The sequence below is a fragment of the Talpa occidentalis genome, unplaced genomic scaffold, assembly GCF_014898055.3.
Source record: "Talpa occidentalis isolate TD23 unplaced genomic scaffold, MPIMG_talOcc4v2.1, whole genome shotgun sequence".
Taxonomy (NCBI): Eukaryota; Metazoa; Chordata; class Mammalia; order Eulipotyphla; family Talpidae; genus Talpa; species Talpa occidentalis.
In genome coordinates, this window is record NW_026555331.1 from 60,561,283 (window position 1) to 60,582,513 (window position 21,231).

Sequence of the window (21,231 nt, forward strand, 5' to 3'; positions counted from 1 at the left end):
TTAACAAAATGAGGTCACTTCAAGAAAAGTAACTATTCCCAATGCTATAATGTAAGTTCATGCAAAATTCAGAATTTCAAATGCCTATAACCACAACAATGAGCTTCACAAATTTCCAGTCTTTTTGATAAAACAATAGTGATAAAAAAAATAAGACTTTTAATGTTGTACCTACTAGAATGTGTCAATAATGGGAAGATAGATGTAATTCTGCAAGCAATATTTTGTAAATGTCAATGTTACAAACTCATCATGCATGGTTAAAAGAATCACTGAAAATACATGGATTTTAAGGCAACTGCATATGAAAATTTAATTGGCATAGCTTCCTTCCAACCCCACATTCTAAGTAATCTTTAAGAAACTACCACTTGTTGCATTTTGGTGTAGTATTAAAAAGAATATCCATACTTCTCTATCTTAAAAGGTATTAATAGTCTTCCTTTTTTCAACTATGTGTATGTATCTGTGTATATTGATTACCTTCATATATTTCAACCAAAACATATTACAACAGAATGAATTTTGCAGCAAATTCAGGATCCAACTGTCTTCTATTAAGCCAGACTTTAGCAAAAATGAAAAGTTAGTCCTCTTCACATTAATTTGAAAGAAACTTATTCAAAATGTTACATTAGAGATGGGTTTATCATTTTTAAATAAACCAATAAATATTTTTTAAATTTCCAAATTTCAATTTCGGTAGTAAAGATCCATAGGGAAAAAACCTCAAAAACTGGGGTTCTCATTTAAAACACTCTCATTTAAGAGAGTTACTTTAAACACAACATAGTTGTAAATAGATGAGCAGCTTCCTGTAGACATTTATATGTTTTGGGTGATCTGGATGCAAATCCTCCTGTCTCTGTAGCAAGAAGGTAAATGTTCCTACACTCAAGTTCGTACACTTTTTTTTATTATCTAGAACCATACTGGAATCTAAATGTAAAAACAGAATAGTCAAAATACATTCTGTCAGAACTAACACTGTCATATTTGGTATCTATTTTAATGATTCAGTCTAAAGTCTATAGACTTTACTTTTTCGGATGCCTGGGTCTAGTTTCTGTTAATTTACTAAATAGAGACACTGGAAAGGTATACTATGAAACAATCCATGGTAAAACTACTAAATGAGATCTTCTACACAAATGGAAAAGGAGTGGTAAAAACTGCTTTCAAATTTTTTCAAGCCAACACTATCCACTATCCTCAAAAGCAGCCCTCCCGGCCCAGTCACTGATGCTCATCAGAGCCCCTAATTCTCCACATTGCAGACTGAGCCTTCTAGTTTGGATAATATTTGAGTGATTTTATTTGAAGATACTAAGAAGCAATACCAGTGGTCTTCAAACCAGGATCATGCAGTGGTCTTCAAACCAGGATAAGGGAAATCCTAAAGAACTCTGAATAGTTTCTAAAAAACAGGGCTTATTTAAGGGATTATTTCCAATTTCCTAATGGCTACATGAAGTCTCTACTAAAACTGACCAGCCTTCTGCTGTTTCTTTTCCACCTTCCTTTTCACACTCACATATGTTTAGTGAAATGATAGTCATGCAAACACAATTTCATGCATTTGAATTGGGAAAAAGTCAGAATTTCAAAACAACTTCTTTTTCCAAAATTATTTTAGGGGACAAAAAAGTTGGAACAAAAAAAAAGTTGGAACATTCGTGCTCTATCAATTGTAGCTTTAGAACTACACTGTACAACACAGTAGTCACTAGCTAATTAAGCTTAAACTGTCTAAAATTTAAGATGTAGTTGCTCAATGACACCAGCCATTTATCAAGTTTCACAACCACAGGTGGCTACAAGCTACCAAAATGGACAGTGCAGAGAAAAAGTCCATCATTCCAGCAATTTCCATTAGCCAAAGCTACTACAAGCTTGATCAATATTTAATCAAAAAATCTTGATCAACTATTTCACAAAGGAATGAATTGCATTCTAGTAGAAACCGTGGCTTTGCCTACAACCATTTTTTATGACCCACGTCCCAGCAAGTGAGTGACAAAGCAACTGAAACTCAATATTCAAAATGGAATGTTCATTCTACAAACCTCTTGCCTGGTTTTCAGAGTCAAGGCTCTGCTCATCAATAAAATACATATAGTATTTCATACTCTTTTTTTTTTTTTTAGGTGAGTTGACATTCATGTTACAAAAACTTAAGCATTTCAACACAAGCAATTCAGAGGCATCTAATAAGTTCACAAAAATTTAGACTTTATGAGCAAAAGAATTTATACAATTAATTTCTATACAAGTCTCCATGACCTAATTAACAGAGCAAAATCTAGGGGAGATTGCCTAAGACATTGAATCCATTCCCCTTAGGCATCTGAGTCTACAAGTTAACCATCAGGGTTTCTGAGTTCCATGTGTCAATGAAATACTCACAGGATGGACTTCATATGCAGCCCTGAAGGTTACACCTTCAAATGGTATCATCAAGGGTGAGGGAAGAAACTATCCAGATGCAAAAATAGAAAACAAGAAACAAAAAACCTGTTGTAGAACTATACTTATTAAGAAAATTATTTGTGATGATAATCCATACCTTCTACAAGTAAAACACACCACACAAAATTTCCTAGGATTTAATGCCAGAAAAAATAAACTCACCCTTTAAGAAAAAAAATTTCCTTTTTTTCTGATGAGAATCTTGTCATATTTCCCTTTGCACACTCACCAGAAAGCTCAGAACTCAATGCTCAGCCCCAGCAACCAAGCCCATAATTAGCACATTTCCTTATTCTTCCATTCCAGGATCCAATTTCCTGTTTCTATTTTACACACATACACACACACATACACACAGAAACAAAGACAGGCAGATAGACAGACACACACACACACCCTTTTGTCAGAGTGGCTCAAATCCTTTTTGAAATATATAAAATAAGTACTATAATTTAGACTTCTATTCAATTCACTTACCCTCTTCCACTAATCACATTACAAAATTCAGGAACAACTATCAATCTCTATACAGGACTAATTTACCCTAAAGTGACATCTGACAATGACTAACATTTCTCTGCTTGCCTTCAATGCCAAATGAAGACACTCATGTCTTCTGATCAAAAGAGACCTACACAGTTATGTACACTGACCTGGAAATCTGAAAAGTGTACCCTAGGACACCAATAAGCAAAACCCAGCTGTCAGCCATGGGCCCTCCAGGAAATGTTTTGAATTTTTTTTCTCTGAGGAATGAGGAGACTGAATTTAATATCAAATTTTAAGAAATTTCTTTCAAAGAAAAAATAATTTCATGAAATATGATAGTTTTTAAATTATTAAATCAATTAACAAATGTTTTCTATGGAGCACTTGTAACTAGATTTGTGGGGCAAGAAATTTAAACCTTAACTTTCTGAGTATCCCTTATACTTTAAAACAAGTCACTCTGTTCACATTACTTAAAATAGTACACTGCGTTTAGCAACAATTGGCTGTTACACTGCAAAGATTTATTCCAAAAATAACAAAGTGAATTGTGTCAGCACTGCCATGTATGGATCACTACATGCTATCACGAGCTAGCTGGGCCAAAAGACACAGAGCACCCACGGTTTCAAGGCCATCTGGAAAAAGGTGAGAGAGAATAAAAGTAGAAACACAAAGCTTACACTGACTACACGGAAAACAAAACTCTTCTCTTCAGTGCTAACAGTGTTCTATATATTATTTTTGTCGTTCAGTCATTCCGATATGGAAGTCACTTGCCACATATGGCTCTACATTTAAATTAAAATCATATTAAATTTAAATTTCAGGTTTCAATCTCACCTCACTTCAGGGGCAAGCAAGCCATACATGACTAGTGGCTGCCATACTGGACAGGACAAATACAGAACATCCCAATCATAATGGAAAAGTTCTCAGATTCGATAGTTCAGACATTCTCTACAAATATCAAGACATAATTAATGTGATAACAGCAAAGAATACAGCAAACTTTCTTTAAAAAACTACTTGGAAAACAGTACTTCCTGACAAATTTCAGTACACAGATAAGTAAGTTCGGAAGGATCTTTCCCATCTAATTCTTGAATTAAATGAAAGTACATAAAACAGACTGGAACTGCAACATTCTACAGTGGATTTCCATAATATAAAGGGAGCGCTGCAAATTACACACAAATTTTATGTAAATTATAGTTCAGTTAAGTGATATATATATAAACATGAAACATATCTTGGAAACATATCTGATGGATACTGGATAATAACAGGTTTTCTATTTTATTTTATTCAACCTCATTTTAATCAGTATTTTTATAAAAAGGAACAAAACTGTAGTGATAAAGTTTGCGGTTAAGCAAAAGGGCCATTTCTCTTAAATACAGAAATTGAAACATACACATAACTGTGAACTTTCCTGAAGAACAAAACTCTGGACTCCCAGCTCCATTATAGCAAGAGTCTCTTCTAGTTCTAAAACTCTACAGCTTTAATTGGTAAACTTTAAAAAGTGGCAACAGTGTTATGGGTTGGACAAAAATTGTCTCCAAAATTGTAAACCTCACATACTCAAAAATGTGAATCACCCTCTTTGGCAATATTTTAAAAATTTGCTACTAAATCAAACTGCAACAATCCTATTTGTTTTCTTTAGTGACCATCACACTTTAAAAAACATAGGAAGTTGGGACCTTCCCGGTGGTGCAGCGGGTTGAGCACCGTGCTGTGAAGCTGTCCACAGCTTCTGGAGTGTGAATCAATTCCTGGCCTGCCAGAGAGAAACCCACATGGCAGGGCAGACCTCTCCTGCTTCACCTGCTGCTCCCCTCAGCAGTGTCTTCGATCTGTCTGCCTGTTCTGTTCCCTGCCCTGTCTCTGGTGAATTCTCTCACCATCCCAGGCCTGTGATTGTACCCCAGTTCTTATATAAATCAATAAATCTTTTTAAAAAACATAGGAAGTTACTTCTCAAAGGAAAAACAGATTAGCATAAAGAAACTTTAGTGACAGGGCCCTCACAAACCAACCAGCTCAAAACTGCCTTCAGTGCTACTTCACAGGAACCCAGTTATTAAACAAAACTAGAGTATCATCTCAACGTGTGTGAGAGCAAACTATAAAATACAGGAAGATGTTGGTAAAAACAGTGGGGCAAAGTGAGTCACTGAATTTGTGGTTAACAGCTATAAGGTTAAATTTATATTTAACAAAGTAAAGACTAAATATACTTAGATGTGTATATAGTTTTTGGGTTAACCTCTTGGATGCTGGAGGGAATATTAGCAAGTCTCCCAAAGCAACACAAAACAAGAAGCTGACTTACTCTCTGCCGACTGAAGTTTTTGAAAACTAGTTGATATGACCTTGGTTTAAATAGTAAGAAATTAAACACTGAAAAATAAGTTGGTATTTGTAGATAGTACCATTTCATAGAGATTCAATTAAAAAGAAATACAGGCGTGTGACTGCAATTTTTGCCTCCTCCTAATAAAAATAGTAAGACTTTTTGTTTGTTTTCTGGAGATTTTGATTAATTTTTTAAGCACTGATACAAAGCACTGTTTTACATATAAGGGAATGTTTTTCTTCTTTAAGGGGGTTGCCATTTCAAAAGCTCATTTTAACAATTATATTAACCAAGTTATAATAAAATACTTAATATTTGTTGGAGACTTACCAAATGCAATACACTGCGCAAAAATACTTTATAGGTATTATCTCATTTAGTTCTCATAACAATCTATACAATTGGTACAATTGTTTTAAGATTTATTTTTATATATTTATGCATACAAGTACTGGGGTATAGTACAGAGGTGCAGGGGGTGAGAGGATTCACCAGAGACAGAGTGGGAAGCAGAACAGGCAGATCTACTGAAATACACTGCTGAGGGGAGCAGCAGGAGAGACTGGAGAGGTCTGCTGTGCCATATGTAGGTTAGCTCTCTGGCCAGGGATCAAACTCATGCCACAGTGGCTGATGATAGCTTGATAGTGCTGAGACTTTAACCCTGTGCCACCAGGGAAGCCCACAATTATTGATATTATCTTCAGGAAACTAAGGTTTAGGGAAGTTAAGCCATTTTTTGATTAGCAGAAAATTCAGAGTCAAATGCAAATGCAGATCTCAGGCCTCTGAAGCCCCTGTTATTCACAACTCTGTCCTCCTGTCTTCCCAGAAACCACTCTGGCAAGAGTCAGGGGCAGAACCCCAAGACGCCACCCAGAGCAGGATCTACTAGATACACTGAAAAGGTGTGAGATATTTAAAATGACAAGAGAAACACTAAATCAAGCTAATAAACTGCTACTCACCTCTTCCCCATTAATTTATTCCTGGAATTAAATTTGTTTAATATGAATTATTATTCTAGCATCCAACATAGCATGGCACTGAAAGAATTCTCAGTGAAATCTTCAACAGGGAAATTTATTAAAACTGATCAGATGGTTTGGATCAATTTCACTCTATGAATAACTAATCTCCTACCATTGGCTTTTCCCCCCCATGCATCAGCAGTACTCTAGCTTAGAGAATTTTTTATATGTAAATATTGGTTTTTAACTTTCTTTCAAGCTCACTAAAACTGTGAGCTTGAAGCTGGGTTCTAAGTAAAGACCTCTCCCAAAATTAAACTCTGTCATATTCCTTCTTTAAGCTAAGTCTTCTACATTGTTTCAAAGTAAGAAGAATACCTGGCTGAATCTCAAGTCAAGTTATAGAAGACACTAAGCACGGAGCCGCTTAACTTCCCATTGTTTGGGTAACTACAGTTAAAGTAAAAGAAAAATATTTAGAGGAATACCTGATAAAAATGAAATATTATTTAATTCCTAACTAAATCATCAAATTTTTTCCTTAGAATGCTCCCTTATCACTTATCGCCATCAATCCAAGGTGTGCCTCCATGCATTTAAAGAGCTCTCCTCTGCAAAATGTCTTCAGTTTTAAAGTAGCTAGAAATGGAGTTAACTTATAAATGGGCCCATGTGAAGCAATGTCAACACAGCCCACTTGGTTACTGCCCCGTTCCATTTCTGCCCATGGTTACTTACAGGTTATCTGAAGTTTTACAGCTGTAACCCTACAGAGATTGATTAAGGTAAATTCTCCACTAGTCTCCACTGCGCATTTCTGGAAACCTCCATGTTGTTTGGAGTTTAGCAATCTCTTTAAACTCACTGACATTGAGGTGTTTTTAGCAGCAAAAACAAACACATTATAACTCTTATGAATCCCACAATTTTATAAGATTTTTTTGTAAATTAAAGAGAATATTCAGGTTATATTTTTCCACCAAGAAATGTGATTTAAGAACTGAACTTTAATTTCAAATATCCCTGCATTTAATAAGAACTTGAAGTCATCACACAGCCCACAAATTAAAAAGCACATGCAGAAATACAACCTCAAAAGGACAGTTTCAGAAGGATGATCTAAAAGTCCTTGCCTATTCACTGGAAGGGAAATCTACCCTGTGAAGCTCCAAGCACTGTAAGCTGAGCAAGAGACAGGAACATCCCACCCAGCAAAAGGTGACAGTGGGATTCTTATGCTAATACTGCGAATAGCTCTAGCCAACCCCAGAAGAGACAGAAAGGGCCCAGCGGAAGAACTTGATTGGAGAATCAAAGCTTCCCTTATCACTTGTACCTCCTCGGTATCCTCTAACTCTTTATGCCATTGGCCAAAGCAAACAAACGAAAAAAAAGCTCTCAGGATCATGCCTTTTAAAACAATTGTATTTGCTCTCACACAGCATCAAACTCTAAGAATTCTCCTAAAATCTGTGGACAGAATTATTTATAATTAAACACAGAAGTTAGCAGAGGATGAATGGGCCCAGAGCACTACAAAGCATCCAGAAATAATACGCTTTTAAGAAGGCGCAGCAACCCAGCCGCATGTTTCCTTTAAAGAACTGCCTGGGTGATGATTTTGATTCAATCACTAAAATAAGACATAAGAAAACAGTCTCCAGCTACACTAAGCCATCACTCTCATCACCCAATTCAAACCAGGAAAAAAAGCAAGCCGGATGTGAGTGCTTCTGCGGCTATGTCCATTATTGACATTTTTAAATGGTGCCAATTTCTTGGCATTGTGCCAACTTTCTTTAACTTCTCCATCACCACCTACTCTTGCCATTTGTCCCAACTTCCAGAAGGTTTGCCTACATTTTTTTTTACACTCAGTGAAGAAAAACAAGACCTCATTTGTGGTGATTCACAATTACCTACTGAAATATTGCAAGGCAAAAAGCAAAAGTCCAAGTTTGCTCCTGACTTCCTTCACTAACAGAAGAATTGTGCTATGTAGCAAAGGAAGGATGAGGACTACCTTTCTGTAGTCACTAGGAGACTGTCTAGTAACACTAACAGTATAACTACAGAGACTGGAGACTAGTATAAGATGTTAAGATTAAGTTAATTCTCCAAGTCAGGTCTAGCAAAGTTCTCCTAGCCCGTAAGCCACTTCCCAATTATCCTTCCACAGCCATCCACTGCCCTGCTGTGCCAAAGAACACTTTTCTGAATAACTGGAAAAAAGCAGCAGAAAATAAAAAGGTAAAAGGCAAAGGGGAGAGCCTCCCTGATGGCACAAGGCAACCTGATGGCAACCTATGAAGCTGTTCCACAGCCTCTGCAGCACGAGTTCCACCCCTGGGGAACAACTTACATGGCGCAGTAGAACACTCCTGACTTGCCCACTGCTCCCCTCAGCTGTGTACTTCAGTCAATCTGCCTGTTCTGTTCCCTACTCTGTCTTTGGTGGGTCCTCTCACCCCCCGCAAACCTCTGGCCTGTACCCCAGCTCTTGTATACATAAATAGATAAAAAAAAAAAATCTTTTAAAAAAGGCAAAGGGGATTGGGTTGCATAATAGTTAAAATGAAGACCTTCTCCCTTAACTTTGAGGAACCAGTTTCATAAAGAAACAAACATAATTGACAGAGAAGCAAAGATAGAGTCTGAGTCAAGGGGAAAAAATAATTACCAAAGGTATCCAAAAACCTCTTGAAACTAAAATCTTGAAAATGGCTACAATCCACCTTTTGGAAAAACTGATTACTTTTTCCTATAAGAGAGAAGAAAGACACTCAGCCTCCTATGAAATTCAAACAAATGAAATTCACTTCAATTTCTTTTCATGAACAAATAGTCATTTTAAACACACACACACACCCCCCACACACACACCCCTCCAATACTCTATGTACTGTTGATACTAAAAAATGCTACTTTTGGGCCTCCCTGGTGGCACAGGGATTAAAGTCTCAGCACTATCAAATGATCTCTAGTCACTGTGGCATGAGTTCCATCAGGCCAGGGAGCTACCCACACGGTGCAGCAGACCTCTCCTGTCTCACCCGCTGCTCCCCCTCAGCAGTGTATTTCAATGGATCCACCTGTTCTGCTCTGTCTCTGGTGAATCCTCTCATACACATCCCCATACCTCCGTACTACACCCCAGTTCTTATATGCATAAATAAATAAAAATAAAAATAAATCTTTAAAAAAATGCTACTACATTCCCAAGGGTTTTTTGAGAAAGGCTATTGTTTTAAAATAATATTCATAACACATGATGGAAAACAAAGAACTGGAAAAGTTGCACTACTGATTCTTCTAGTTCTTTATCTTTTTTAAAAAAGATTTATTTATTTATGCATATAAGAACTGGGGTATAGGCCAGAGGTGGGGGGAAGGGGGAGTCACCAGAGACAGAGTGGGGAGCAGAAAAGGTGGATTGACTGAAATATACTGCTAAGGGGAGCAGTGGGCGAGACAGGAGAGGTTTGCTACACCAAGTGGGTCAGCTCCCTGGCCATAGATCAAATGCATGCTGCAGTGTCTGCGGATAGCTTCATAGTGCTGACACTTAACCCCCTGCGCCACTGGGGAAGCCCCTAGTTCTCTTTTTTTAATATAGAGAGAAATTATGACACAGAGAAATTATCACCCATTTCCTTAATCTTAGTGGTCCTTTAAAAACTTTTTCTGTTTCTGTTCTCCTTCCCCATGACTATATTTAAGTACCAAACAAATCAATGAGGCACAAATGCATACAAAATATACTTATTCTAAGGATACTGTATTGCAGATCCTATAAAGTCCACCAAAATGTGTACATTTGAGAGCATAATCCATGAACTGAGACACCTGTGTAGATGTATGCATTAAAATTTATTCAGAAACCCAGAGATTTGCCTGTAACTTAAAGGATAATCCACCTAGCCAGTCTTTCTTAGATAAGGTCTTCAAATGAACTGACACACTGTGCTTTCCTCCTAGGTGGTTCTCACTCACGCGCTCACTGCACTGATAACCGTTCCACTCCCAGGTCTCTCCTTAGCCTGAAGGGCTGTAGAGCACTTGGCGGTGGTGCTGTGTCCCTGCCCAAAACCTCCCAGTGCATGCCATGGACATGGACCTCCTAGTGCATGCCCAGGCATGACCAAGGGGAATCCCTCAGATAGACTGAGTAGGTTTACTCTATATTCCCAGCTGCTACACTCCAATAATGAGTACTCTTCTTATTCCTTTCACCCATTCTCCTTTCAATTCAAACTGACTGACCCTTCACATCTCAGAAAAGACATCACTTCAGCCAGTTAGCCCTCCCAGACCCCAATGTCGCCCACACCGAGATTGGATTAGGTGTTGTTCCCAAAGCACACGGTGTTTATCTCCATGATGCACTTTCCACAGCATATCCATGCCTCACCCACTCATACCCGCTCCTCCTCACAAGATCTTTCTCTCTTTCCCAATGAGTAGCATATAGGGAGCCTTGATACTTGCTAACTGTTCCTGAAACAAAGGAAATGAAGTCAAACTACTCTAACAATAGCTAACATTGAAACAAATGCTTGAGATTATTTTGAAAACTTTGCAATGGGCAATTTTGAATATTTGCCTAATGACAATTACCATTTTGAGTTCCCACTATGTGTCCAATACCAGAAAAGACGTTATTGCTAATCTCACTATGGCTCTAACCAGGAAGGTACATAAACCCTCATTTTAGTGATAATGCAATGAAGTCCCTGAAGTTAAGTAACCTGCCCCAGGTCACGGGGTCAGTAATCAGTTGGTGTTTCTACCAAAAGCAGCAGACTCCTAAGCCTGCACTCTTCCCTTCATAACAGCAGTTCTAAAGAGGTGGGGCGGGGGGGGGGGGGGGGAGGGAGCGAGAGGGGGGCACCAGGGTCTGTGAAGTCAGAACTATTTTTATGACAGTGAGATGTTATATGCCTCCGCCTCTCAGTTTCTCCAAACATACATGGATTTTTCCAAAGGTTTATCACTTGTATGCAGACAGAATGCTGAGGCAGAGGAGAGAGTCCAACACTTGAGAAAATGTAAAACAACGCCGCTAATTTTTTTGTTTAGGAAAGGTTATTTTTCATTTAAAAATATTATTTATGCTAACTAGTAATGGTTTATTTTTCAAATGATTAACATGTAAATATTTCCAACTGTCCAGTTTAAATTTCTAAGATGATAAATATCAACACATCAAATCCACATAAACAAAGGATATTCAGAGTTCTCAATAATTTTTAAGAGTGTAAAGTGATCACCTGAGATGAAGACATTCAGGAGCCACTCTATTAATAAACAATTGAAAAGAAACATAAGCTAGGACTTTTTCCCTGTAATTTTATAAGATAATCAGAACAGCTTCCCTTAAAAGAATATGTCCACACACCAACCAAAATGAACATTATAATGCCATACACTCTTAGCATTCTAATATTTTCCCTCATTGACTTGTCAATGTAAATTTAAATTTATATGTAAAGATATTTAAACATGTTAGATAATTTAGAAAATATCTGCTTGGAACCCATGAAACACTTAAAAAGGCCTGATTCCATTTTTAAGAAGTAAAAAATTGAAGACAAGACAATAAGCATAACGGAATATGGATATTCTGCAAACTACATTAATATTATAACCTAATCTGGCAGTTTCCCCCCAAACAGCATGATTTTGAACCACTATTCTATCATATATGAAATTTAAAATAATTTTAGTAGTTTTAAAGCAAAATGACAAGATATATTTGCTCAAATAGAACATGAGTGATTCGCAAGGAAGGAATGGTTTTTAGAATTATTTGACAGTTTGAATTACCCCTATTACATCCTCACCACAGCTGGCAATATTGGGCTACAAAAGGGTGGAGAGTATTTGCACAAAACAAATGCCGTGTTTCATCATGAAGGCTATATTTCATAATAATATTTAATCTGTTCCTTATAAACAAAAGTAATTTTACATTGTATTTATACATGCAATGACATAATTATACAGGAAGGTTTGCATTTCAGGAGGTCAGAAACTAAAACCTAGAAAGGAATTAACACATGAGTATACACCCTGGGCTGGACGTTACATTAAGCACTTGGTATCTATTATTACACTCAATATCAACACTCCTTGGGATGGCTGCTATTTTTCCTGTTTTCTGAGGTTCAGAGAGGTTCTTAAGTTGCAGAAGGTCACTAACCTAACAAGCAGTAGATCAGGGATTCAAACACTATTCTGACTTTACCGACTTTGATTTCCCAAGATTTTATACCTCCCTAATACTATGTTCAAAACTAAGTGCTTCAAAATCTGAAGAGGAGGTAAAAAGTTAAACAGAAATAAGAAAGCACATACAAAAAGCAAAATTTTAAAATGCAGTTATACTTATAGTGAAACTACCTCAAATGTACTATTTAAACCCCTCTAGCAGTTCCAATTCTGTCTATAACGGCTCACTGGAGAGGCAGGGAAACGCACATGAGGCCCTGGCGCCTGGCGAGAGCGCAGCTCACATGGAGCCCTTCAGTGTCCAGTGACGCAAACACCATGCATCATACACGTCTTCTAAATTGCTGGCTGAGATATCTGTAATCTAAAACTAGGGGGACCTAAAGGAGACCAACAATTCTCAGCCAGGGATTAGATTAAAATCACCGGGTGTCTCCTTCAGACTGCACCTGCACTCCAGAGACCAGAGAAGATGCTGGGACAAGGAGGTATAAGGACTAGACTACTACACTGAAGCGATACTTGATTAATAAAATATGTTCCATGGAACAAGAATAATTCCTGGCAATGAAGTCACATTCATTTCTGTCCTAGAAGTCACACAGGTGGGCCAAGCCTCAGGGAAGAGCACTTTAGTTCAATTCTGAGGAGTGGCATTTTGCCTTGAAGTTTGTATAAAGGAAAACAAATTAGTTAGGTTTGATCTTCCCATTCACTCCTTTGCCCTTGCTTTTCCCTAGGGCCTCTGCTCCCAGTGCTTTGTCAGGCTGCCCTTTCACCTCCCCTTGCACAACGTCCAGTAGCCACATATCCCCAGAGCCCTTTCCTATGGACTGCAGGTTACGCTCCTGGATGAGAAAGAAGCAGCTCTCTCCTGGGCAGCACAGGTCAGGCAGCTAAGGCCCCAGTGTCTCCCACTGACCGTCCTGAGAAATCTCCAAGTGTGCTGGAGCCTCAAGAGCAGCTTTCCTAAAAACCCTACTTGGAAGGAGGCCTTCCTGATCTCCAGTTTCTCAGTCCCACCAAGGATGGAGCTTCAGAGTCTCTATTTTAAATGCCTCTCTGCCCCACAGGATCACAAAGAATTTTTTTTCCTAACCGATTCCTTTTACTTTCGTATTGCTTCCATCCCTTCTGTTACCTGTTCCCCGATCTTTGGTGCAAACTCCCCTCACAGGCCTGGGCCAAAGACTCACCAATACATCTTCTTGCTCCCCAGTCATCCTCAGACTATTTAATCAATATCAGCTCCCCAATGAAGTTTAAATCCCATAGAACAGAATACAAGACCTCTACCATCTGGACCTGCCTTGAAGCAGGCTCAACCGCCGGTGCCCCAATTTAATGAACCAGCCTCCAACCTAAAATGCTATCCTTGGTTCACTTGCCCTGACTTAAGTCTTAGAGAAATGCCAAACACTCTCACCCACAAATATTTCCTCTATGGACACCTGTCACATAATCACACATGGTCTTTTATTGTGCTTTTTTCTTTAACATATTGGCCATGTTTCCCAAAATTGATTATAAATTCATTAAGAACAAGCACTGTGCCTTCCAGCTCTAAAATCCCTACTATAGCAGCCAAATTCAGGATCGCAATCATAGAAAATCAAAACGTGTATTTACCAGAATTCAGAATAATCTGCACATATAGATATTTATTTTTCCTAGGCCTACCCAGAGCACACAACATTTTTAATGGAAGCATACCTCTATGAATAGTAGAGCTTAAAACTTAAATCTGTTTGCTTATAAATTTTGTGGGATAACAAAAATGCTAGCTAATGAAAAGACCCCTGTCTAAGTGCTGGGTACCCAAAACTATCTTACAGAGGCCAAATACCTTCTGTGGAATATCATTTACTGTGATTATCTGCAGTTTGCAATTTAAGTTAACACTAACATTCAACAGTTGGTGAAATAAATATTACAGAACTCATTCTGTAGCTTCTCAAGGAAAAAAATTTAAAATTTCCAAAAACACAAACATAAAACTTTGCCAGAAACCAAGCTTCTGTGTATTTTTAAAACAGAGATAAAGGAAAAGAGAAGAGAAGGGGGAAATGCTTGTTCTGGGCCCTATGTCCATCTCCCTGGGGCAGTAGGGGCCTGCTCTTAGTCATCTGTGCAACCTAAGCATCTAGCATAATTCCCAGGTCAGGAAGATCCAAGACTTTTTGAATAAGTGAATGAAATGCTTAAGCTTCTATTAAGTGGAAGACTATAAAGGAAAAAAGATTCTGGGGGCAGCTTACAAAATAAAAATTATGAAACTCCTAATGAAACGGCTTCTGCAAAGTTTAAAGGAAAATTCTATTAGAATTGTTCACCACGTTGCACTTTACACTGCAAGGCAGGCAGGATCCAAGTCCCCTTACCTGAGGCACAGGCACTTTCTGCGGGGTGTTCTGGGGTGATGGGTGGAGCTGTGCCCAAGGCTGGTGATGCGGGTGTGGGGGTGAAGACTGGTGGTGCAAGCCCGGGTGGGGCTGCATCGGAGGGCAGGTTGGCAACTGCTGAAAAGACGGCTGCTGACCAGGATGCTGCTGGCCAGGTAGCAGTCGATCCTGGATTGCCTGTGGATCTGCAAGGCCAACACCAGGACAACCATTTGGTCTCATGTGCCCGGCCAACTCCCTCGGTGCTGAGGACATGCCCATAAACGGACGAGACTGCTGCATGTTTCTGGGGCCCATATTCCTCTGTCCAATTCCCATGGCACCAGGGGGCTGGTGAGATGGCTGAGGGTGGGGCATATTTGGATAACTGCCAACTTCCATTGGTATCCCAGCACTTCCAGGCCTGACTTGCGGAGGAGGAGTACCTGCTGGATTACTCATTGCTTTCATGGGTGACATGGGAGGAGGAGAGGCATAAGTTCCCTGAGGCTGTGAAGGATGCATAGTTTGTGTGTTCATTTGGTTAAGTGAGCCACTGGGGTGGATGGGCTGCTGGTGCATTAGTCCTTGACCACTGTTTGATGGGAATCCTACAGCATTGGGGTATCTTGGTACGGACTGATTCATTGGAGTATTATTTGTAAGGCCTAAATTTTGATTCATCCCTGTATTGTTAACTAATCCCTGATTTAGGTTACTGTAAGGATATCGAGAATACTGCCCTGAGTTGTTTATAGTAGGTGAGGGGACTGTCTGGCTCCGAGAACTAAAGTTAAGGGTTTGTGGCCTGACAGCCCCTTGTTGAGGAGGATTAGGGGAGAATCTGGGACTGTGGGCAACTGATTCTCCATGGAGAGCAGTAGGGGGGTGGTGGTGGAACTGCTGCACTGAGTGACGTAAGGAAGGTGCCATGTTGGGACTCTGCTGGGGCACGTGGGACAAGTGGCCAGGTCCTGAGGTGGCAATAAAAGGATTTCCCTGATTGAGGCCCTCTTGACCTTGGGAAAACTGGCTCATCCTCTGTTGTGGCTGACCATGCTGCTGCATGGAAAAATCCCCACGCGCCATGTAGCTGCCCATCTGCTGCATGTGCTGAGGGTGGCCCTGCGTGGGTGGCCCTGATGGAGCCGGCTGGGCCTGCTGTGGCTGCTGTGGCTGCTGCTGGTAGGGGGCTCGTATCTGGTCTGGTACCTGAACAGCCCGGGGGCCCCACATGGAGCCACTGTCCACAAAAGATTGCCCATGCCTTTCATTCTGCATGCCAGGGTAGACTCCCATCTGACCGCTGCCACTGCCACCATGAGGGACCTGAGGAACGGGAGGGGTGTGGTACTGTGAGTGAGGAGACGCCAGTCCGTTCCCAGGGGCATTACTCATCATTCTGTTCGGCTGATCCATCAGATGCATCTTTTGTTCATACTGATTATAGTGATCGAAATGGGTCAACTTTGTTTGATTTTGATTAGTGGAGGGATGGTGAAGGGATGGCTGTAAAGAGGCAAAGCCTTGGTCTATCGGCATTTGCTGACCCATGGGATTCACTGGATTTTCAGGGTAACCACATTCTCCGAGGCCTTCGAGGCCTTCGCTGAAAATATTCCCATCCTCGCCAAAAAGACTCATCATTCCTGGATCTGCCATCTTCTTCCAACACACGGCTCCTCCAAACTACAACTCGGGAGCTTGTCTGTGCTTCACTTCACTGAGGTGTTTGTCCTCAAAGCCTATAATCCTTAACTAATCTTCTTCATGTCATTCCATATTTCTTTAATTCTCTTGGACCCTGCAGTGTCAGGCAAAGTCTGGATATAGGTCCTAGAAGGGAGTGGGAGGTAGGGAGGAGAAAGGAAGAAAACAAAGAATTAGGAACAAATGATAAAAACGGCCCGTATTTTACACAATTTAAATTTGGTTTCCATCAACAATACTAATCTAGCCCCCTCGCTGAGCTGTATTTTATAAATCCAGTTCACTTTAAGAGAAACTCATTAGCTTCTACCAGAAGCATTATTATGATCGGTTACTTAGAAAGCAAGCAAAACACTAACCTTAACCTTAAATTAATCCATTCACTACACTTCCTAGCATTCCATTCTTGGATGGAACAGAACAAAAGAACACAACATGAAGCAGCAGCAGCTGCCACAGCAGGCAAGCAGATGTATGAATATAGCCAAGCGGCCCATCTGCTGAACTAAAGCCCTGGAAATGCTCCGGTTACCAACAGCCCGCCCTTAACCTTATTCCCCTGAGCAGTGTAATCAGATGAGCAGCCACAGCACCAAGGGCTGTGAAAAGCTCAACTTAGTTAAATTGACTAGAGGATTATACAAATACCAAAATCAGTCATTTTGTATAAATTAGATATTTACAGCCCACATACAACTCCAGAGGCATCAAACAAAAAGGCATCCATCACAGCACTGGAAAGCTGACTTGCAAACAGTACAGCAAATTCATAATTCTATTATGTTTAATGGCAGGAATAGACAAGATCCAGGAAGAGACAAGAAGAAAAAAAGCATTTATTCTCCAAGAAGACCAGTCTGGATCCACTGTTGCCGGTCTGCAGTGCCAGCAAAGGAAGTCTAATCCCAGGTTCATTATCCACCCGCAGACTCCAGGCTCAGTGGTGGCCTAGGGGGCCCATGTGACCTATCAGAGAAATTCCTGCTGGCTGGAGAGTTGAGGACTATTCTCACTAGTAGAAAAAGACAACTTTCTCCAGAACTGAAAGTTACAGAAGAAAGTTAACAGCATAAAGTTCAGAGCGTCCCTGAAGCACTCATCCACGAAGCAGGACAGAAGCAGGTGGGGGCAAAGTGAGAGGGCTTACCCAGCAGCAACCTGTGTTTACACCCATGGTGTATACACTATCTAATGCTCTGCGTTTTATTCAAACAGTAACAGATTTTGTGTGAGATTAAAATAACCAATTTAAAGAATGTTTCAATACTCAAAAACAGGAAAGTGTTTTTATTGCACGCTAATTAAATCAACAGCTTAATAAAGAATGAATTCATGTAGGAAAAAATGTCTGAAATCTTAAACATCTTTGGAATTTAACTCATTTTCTCCCTCTTTCACAGGCACATTAAGCATTGTGTGACACTGGACAACTTAAAAAAGCAGTATCTCGTTAAAGAATTTCCAAAGTGATGTTATAAACAGGCTCCGTCGTCAATTCCAGTGACACACGTCTGTCTCAGCCTGGAAATGGAACAATGTGCAGCCAACATTACTGAGAACTTACTAACAAGACAGATAAAAGTTCAGTTTCTGCCTGCCCTACTCTAACATATTCCTAACAAGGGGAGAATTTTGCTTACAGAAAATGTAAACAGCATTCCTGTTCCCTGTCATAACTACCAGCGTTACACCTGAGAGGGTCTCTAGGTCTGTAGTTTTCAGGTGACAGCTGTCATCTAAAGTCACAGGTCTCCTCACTCCACCGCTAACTGCCATGAATTTTCTGATCTACCTTCTCCAAAAACAGAGGTCAGATGGGTGAAAATAAGGTGAGCACAAAAGCCAATTTATTTACAGGCATCCTGCTTTCCTACACAATTACTTTAAAATCCAAAATAAAGTAGAAATGTCCAGTGCCAAGTGAAACAAACATTTTCATAAATTGAATTTACTTCCAAAAAAGTCTAAGTCGTCAGTATTCATTTATTCAAGGCTCATTCTAGCTTTCAAGGAAATAAATACTGGAATGGACTTGATAATAGCTTAAACCAGCCATATGGACTAACCACTTACCAAAATAACCTTTCAAATTAGCTTAAGGAAAGTAATGTTTACTTGTATGTCCTGGATTGCCTTGTTTTATAGGATAACGGCTTTATCCTCCAGGGCCTGCTTCATGTCTCAGTTGGAAATGCTGCTGACTGGATGGGCTTCCCAGCAAGTTGGGGGAGGGATGTGCCCAGAGGGAGGGATGGCCTACTCCACTGAACCCAGAAGGAGCGGCATAGCCGGCCTAGAGAAGCATGATAGAGTTGGCTTTTACTGTACATCAATTTAAAGCTGAGCACAAGGGGACAACAGCTTGCCGATGGCCATGGAAAGGGACAGAACAGCGGACTCGCTAATAGTAATCCCACCTGACACTTGGGCTTCCAGCTCCCTATTCCTTCCTACGAACAGTTCATCAATAACATGAAGAATGAATGACAGCGTTACCTGCTAACAAATAAACACGCCACCCACCACAACTGTGACCACACTCAGGTGATCCCAATGAAATGACATTTAAAATACTATTGCTTTTGTTTGTCATTAATGACTGCTCACAATTCTTGGACAGTCACCACTGCCTTCCTGGCCCCTTCCTGACCTCAAGACTTGGCTGGCGACTATGCTAGGAATCCATCTGGTAGCAAGATTTCATATTTCTGATTTGAGCTAATCTAATTAATTTATTTTGGTCTTTTAGAATTTGATCAAGATCATTTGACTATCCACTTTCCCAAGTCACAGCTGCAACATGTAATTTTGTTTCTATCAAAGACATTCATTTAAAACTCCATTTTGAAAGTTGCCTGCCCCTTCTCTACATTTAGTATCTACTTTTCCTATGTCTAGATCAGCACTATTCAATAAGTCATGACATCAGAGCTATACAATGTAATTCAAAATTTTCTGGTAGCCACATTTAAGAAGTAACCAAAAAAACGTTGGTAGTAATAATTTTCATTAATTCAACATATGCAAAATATTATCACCTCAACATGTTATAATTTTAAAAAACAAATGTAATGGTTCACTTTTTTGGTATTAAGTCTTTGAAACCCACTATCTAGTTTACACTTACAGCGCATCATATCTCAACTCCTTCTGGCCATATTTCAAGTAAAAAAAAATGTAATAGCTACTATACTGGATAGCAGTTATAGATTATTAAAAAGAAACAGAAATGCTAGTTATCACTTGGGTAATAAATATTCAGGTTGTATTTACATTTCATTTGGCTTTAAATAAAAATCAAGTCAAATCACAAATCACATTTATTTATTCAAACTGTATTTATTGAGCACCGGCTCTGACCCAGGCACTGGTCTAGGTATTAAGAGATATATCACTGCACAAAAACAAAATCCTCTTTTGTCCTCACGGAGCACACGTTCCTCTATAAATGATGAATCTCTTAGATGAGAATTAAGATTCAGGGGTTACATTATTAAAAAACTTAGGATGCCATCTACAAAATATTTCTTGGTAAACTATGATGACTTAAATGTTTTAGCTGTATGCAGTATTATACAGTAAGCAGTACCAATATATATAATGAAGACAGTAAGTTTCTGATCAGTGTCCTGCAGGCAAGTATTTTCTGAGACAAACAACAGTTCAGAAGTTCCATGCATCTGGGGATGATGCGGGGTAAGGTGAGACAGCTCAACTAAGGGAATCATCACAGTAGTAACTTGCTATGAAGCCAATTATGAAAATTTTAGACTGGCAAGTACTTTTGGGTACCTACTCCAAACCCCTTTCTTTAAAAGAGGGGGAAAAAAATTCTTATAGACAGGGGAGTAAACATGTATAAAACACATTAATGACAACTCCCCAAAAAAGAAATTATAGAAGAAAGGGCAGCTTATAGGTGAGAGCAAAATACTAAAGGCCTAAATTGGGTCCATTTTATTTGGTGACAAAACTAAAACACTTGCTGAGACCTCCGAATAGAAGAGAATTTCCTCTCAAAAAATGTTTCATTTATTCTAGCTATAACTTTTGGAAAGCAAACACACAATACCATATTGAGTTAATTTTATTTGAAATAAAAAATGAAAAATTGGCATATACAAAAACAGGCAGTTGCAAAACAGGATAAAATAATAGCTCACAGAGACTATGGGATAAAAGCAAATGATGCAAAGAAACAAACATGAAAGAAATAAACTATATAGAAATACACATTAATATTCGGAAGTGAATTTCTGGCCTCCCCAAATTTACATTAACTTGCACTCCTCTCAAAGCAGTATGACATTTGTGTAGCCAACTTTTAATTTGACATCACACTGACCTGGAAACCCAGCAAGGATATAGGAGAATACAAAATACTTCTCCTATGTAAAATATTTCCTATAGACCAACCACCTTTTTAGCCAGCAATACAAGCAGAGTACTAAACAAAGGAAACTTTCTTCACAAATATTCAATCAGAGCAAGTACATGTGAGAGCAAGTACAAAATAAATAGTGCAACTATCTTTTAGACACTGAGGACCATTTTATTGTTACATAGCTTCATTTGTAATCTTCTCTTTAAATTTTTCTCCTCCATCTCCAAAATG

The 21,231-nt window shown here is 39.2% G+C and overlaps 1 protein-coding gene across 5 annotated transcripts in view; it reads right to left on the bottom strand.

Moving 5' to 3' along the window:
- CHD7 (chromodomain helicase DNA binding protein 7) overlaps window positions 1-21,231 on the bottom strand; it is a 189,101-nt gene that overhangs the window by 104,564 nt on the left and 63,306 nt on the right. For all 5 annotated transcript variants that reach the window (XM_037506252.1, XM_037506276.2, XM_037506270.2 and 2 more), the window contains exon 2: window positions 14,907-16,742. In XM_037506252.1, coding sequence (XP_037362149.1) covers window positions 14,907-16,568 — 1,662 coding nt within the window. In that variant the 5' untranslated portion in view covers window positions 16,569-16,742. The remainder of the gene's footprint in view (window positions 1-14,906; window positions 16,743-21,231) is intronic.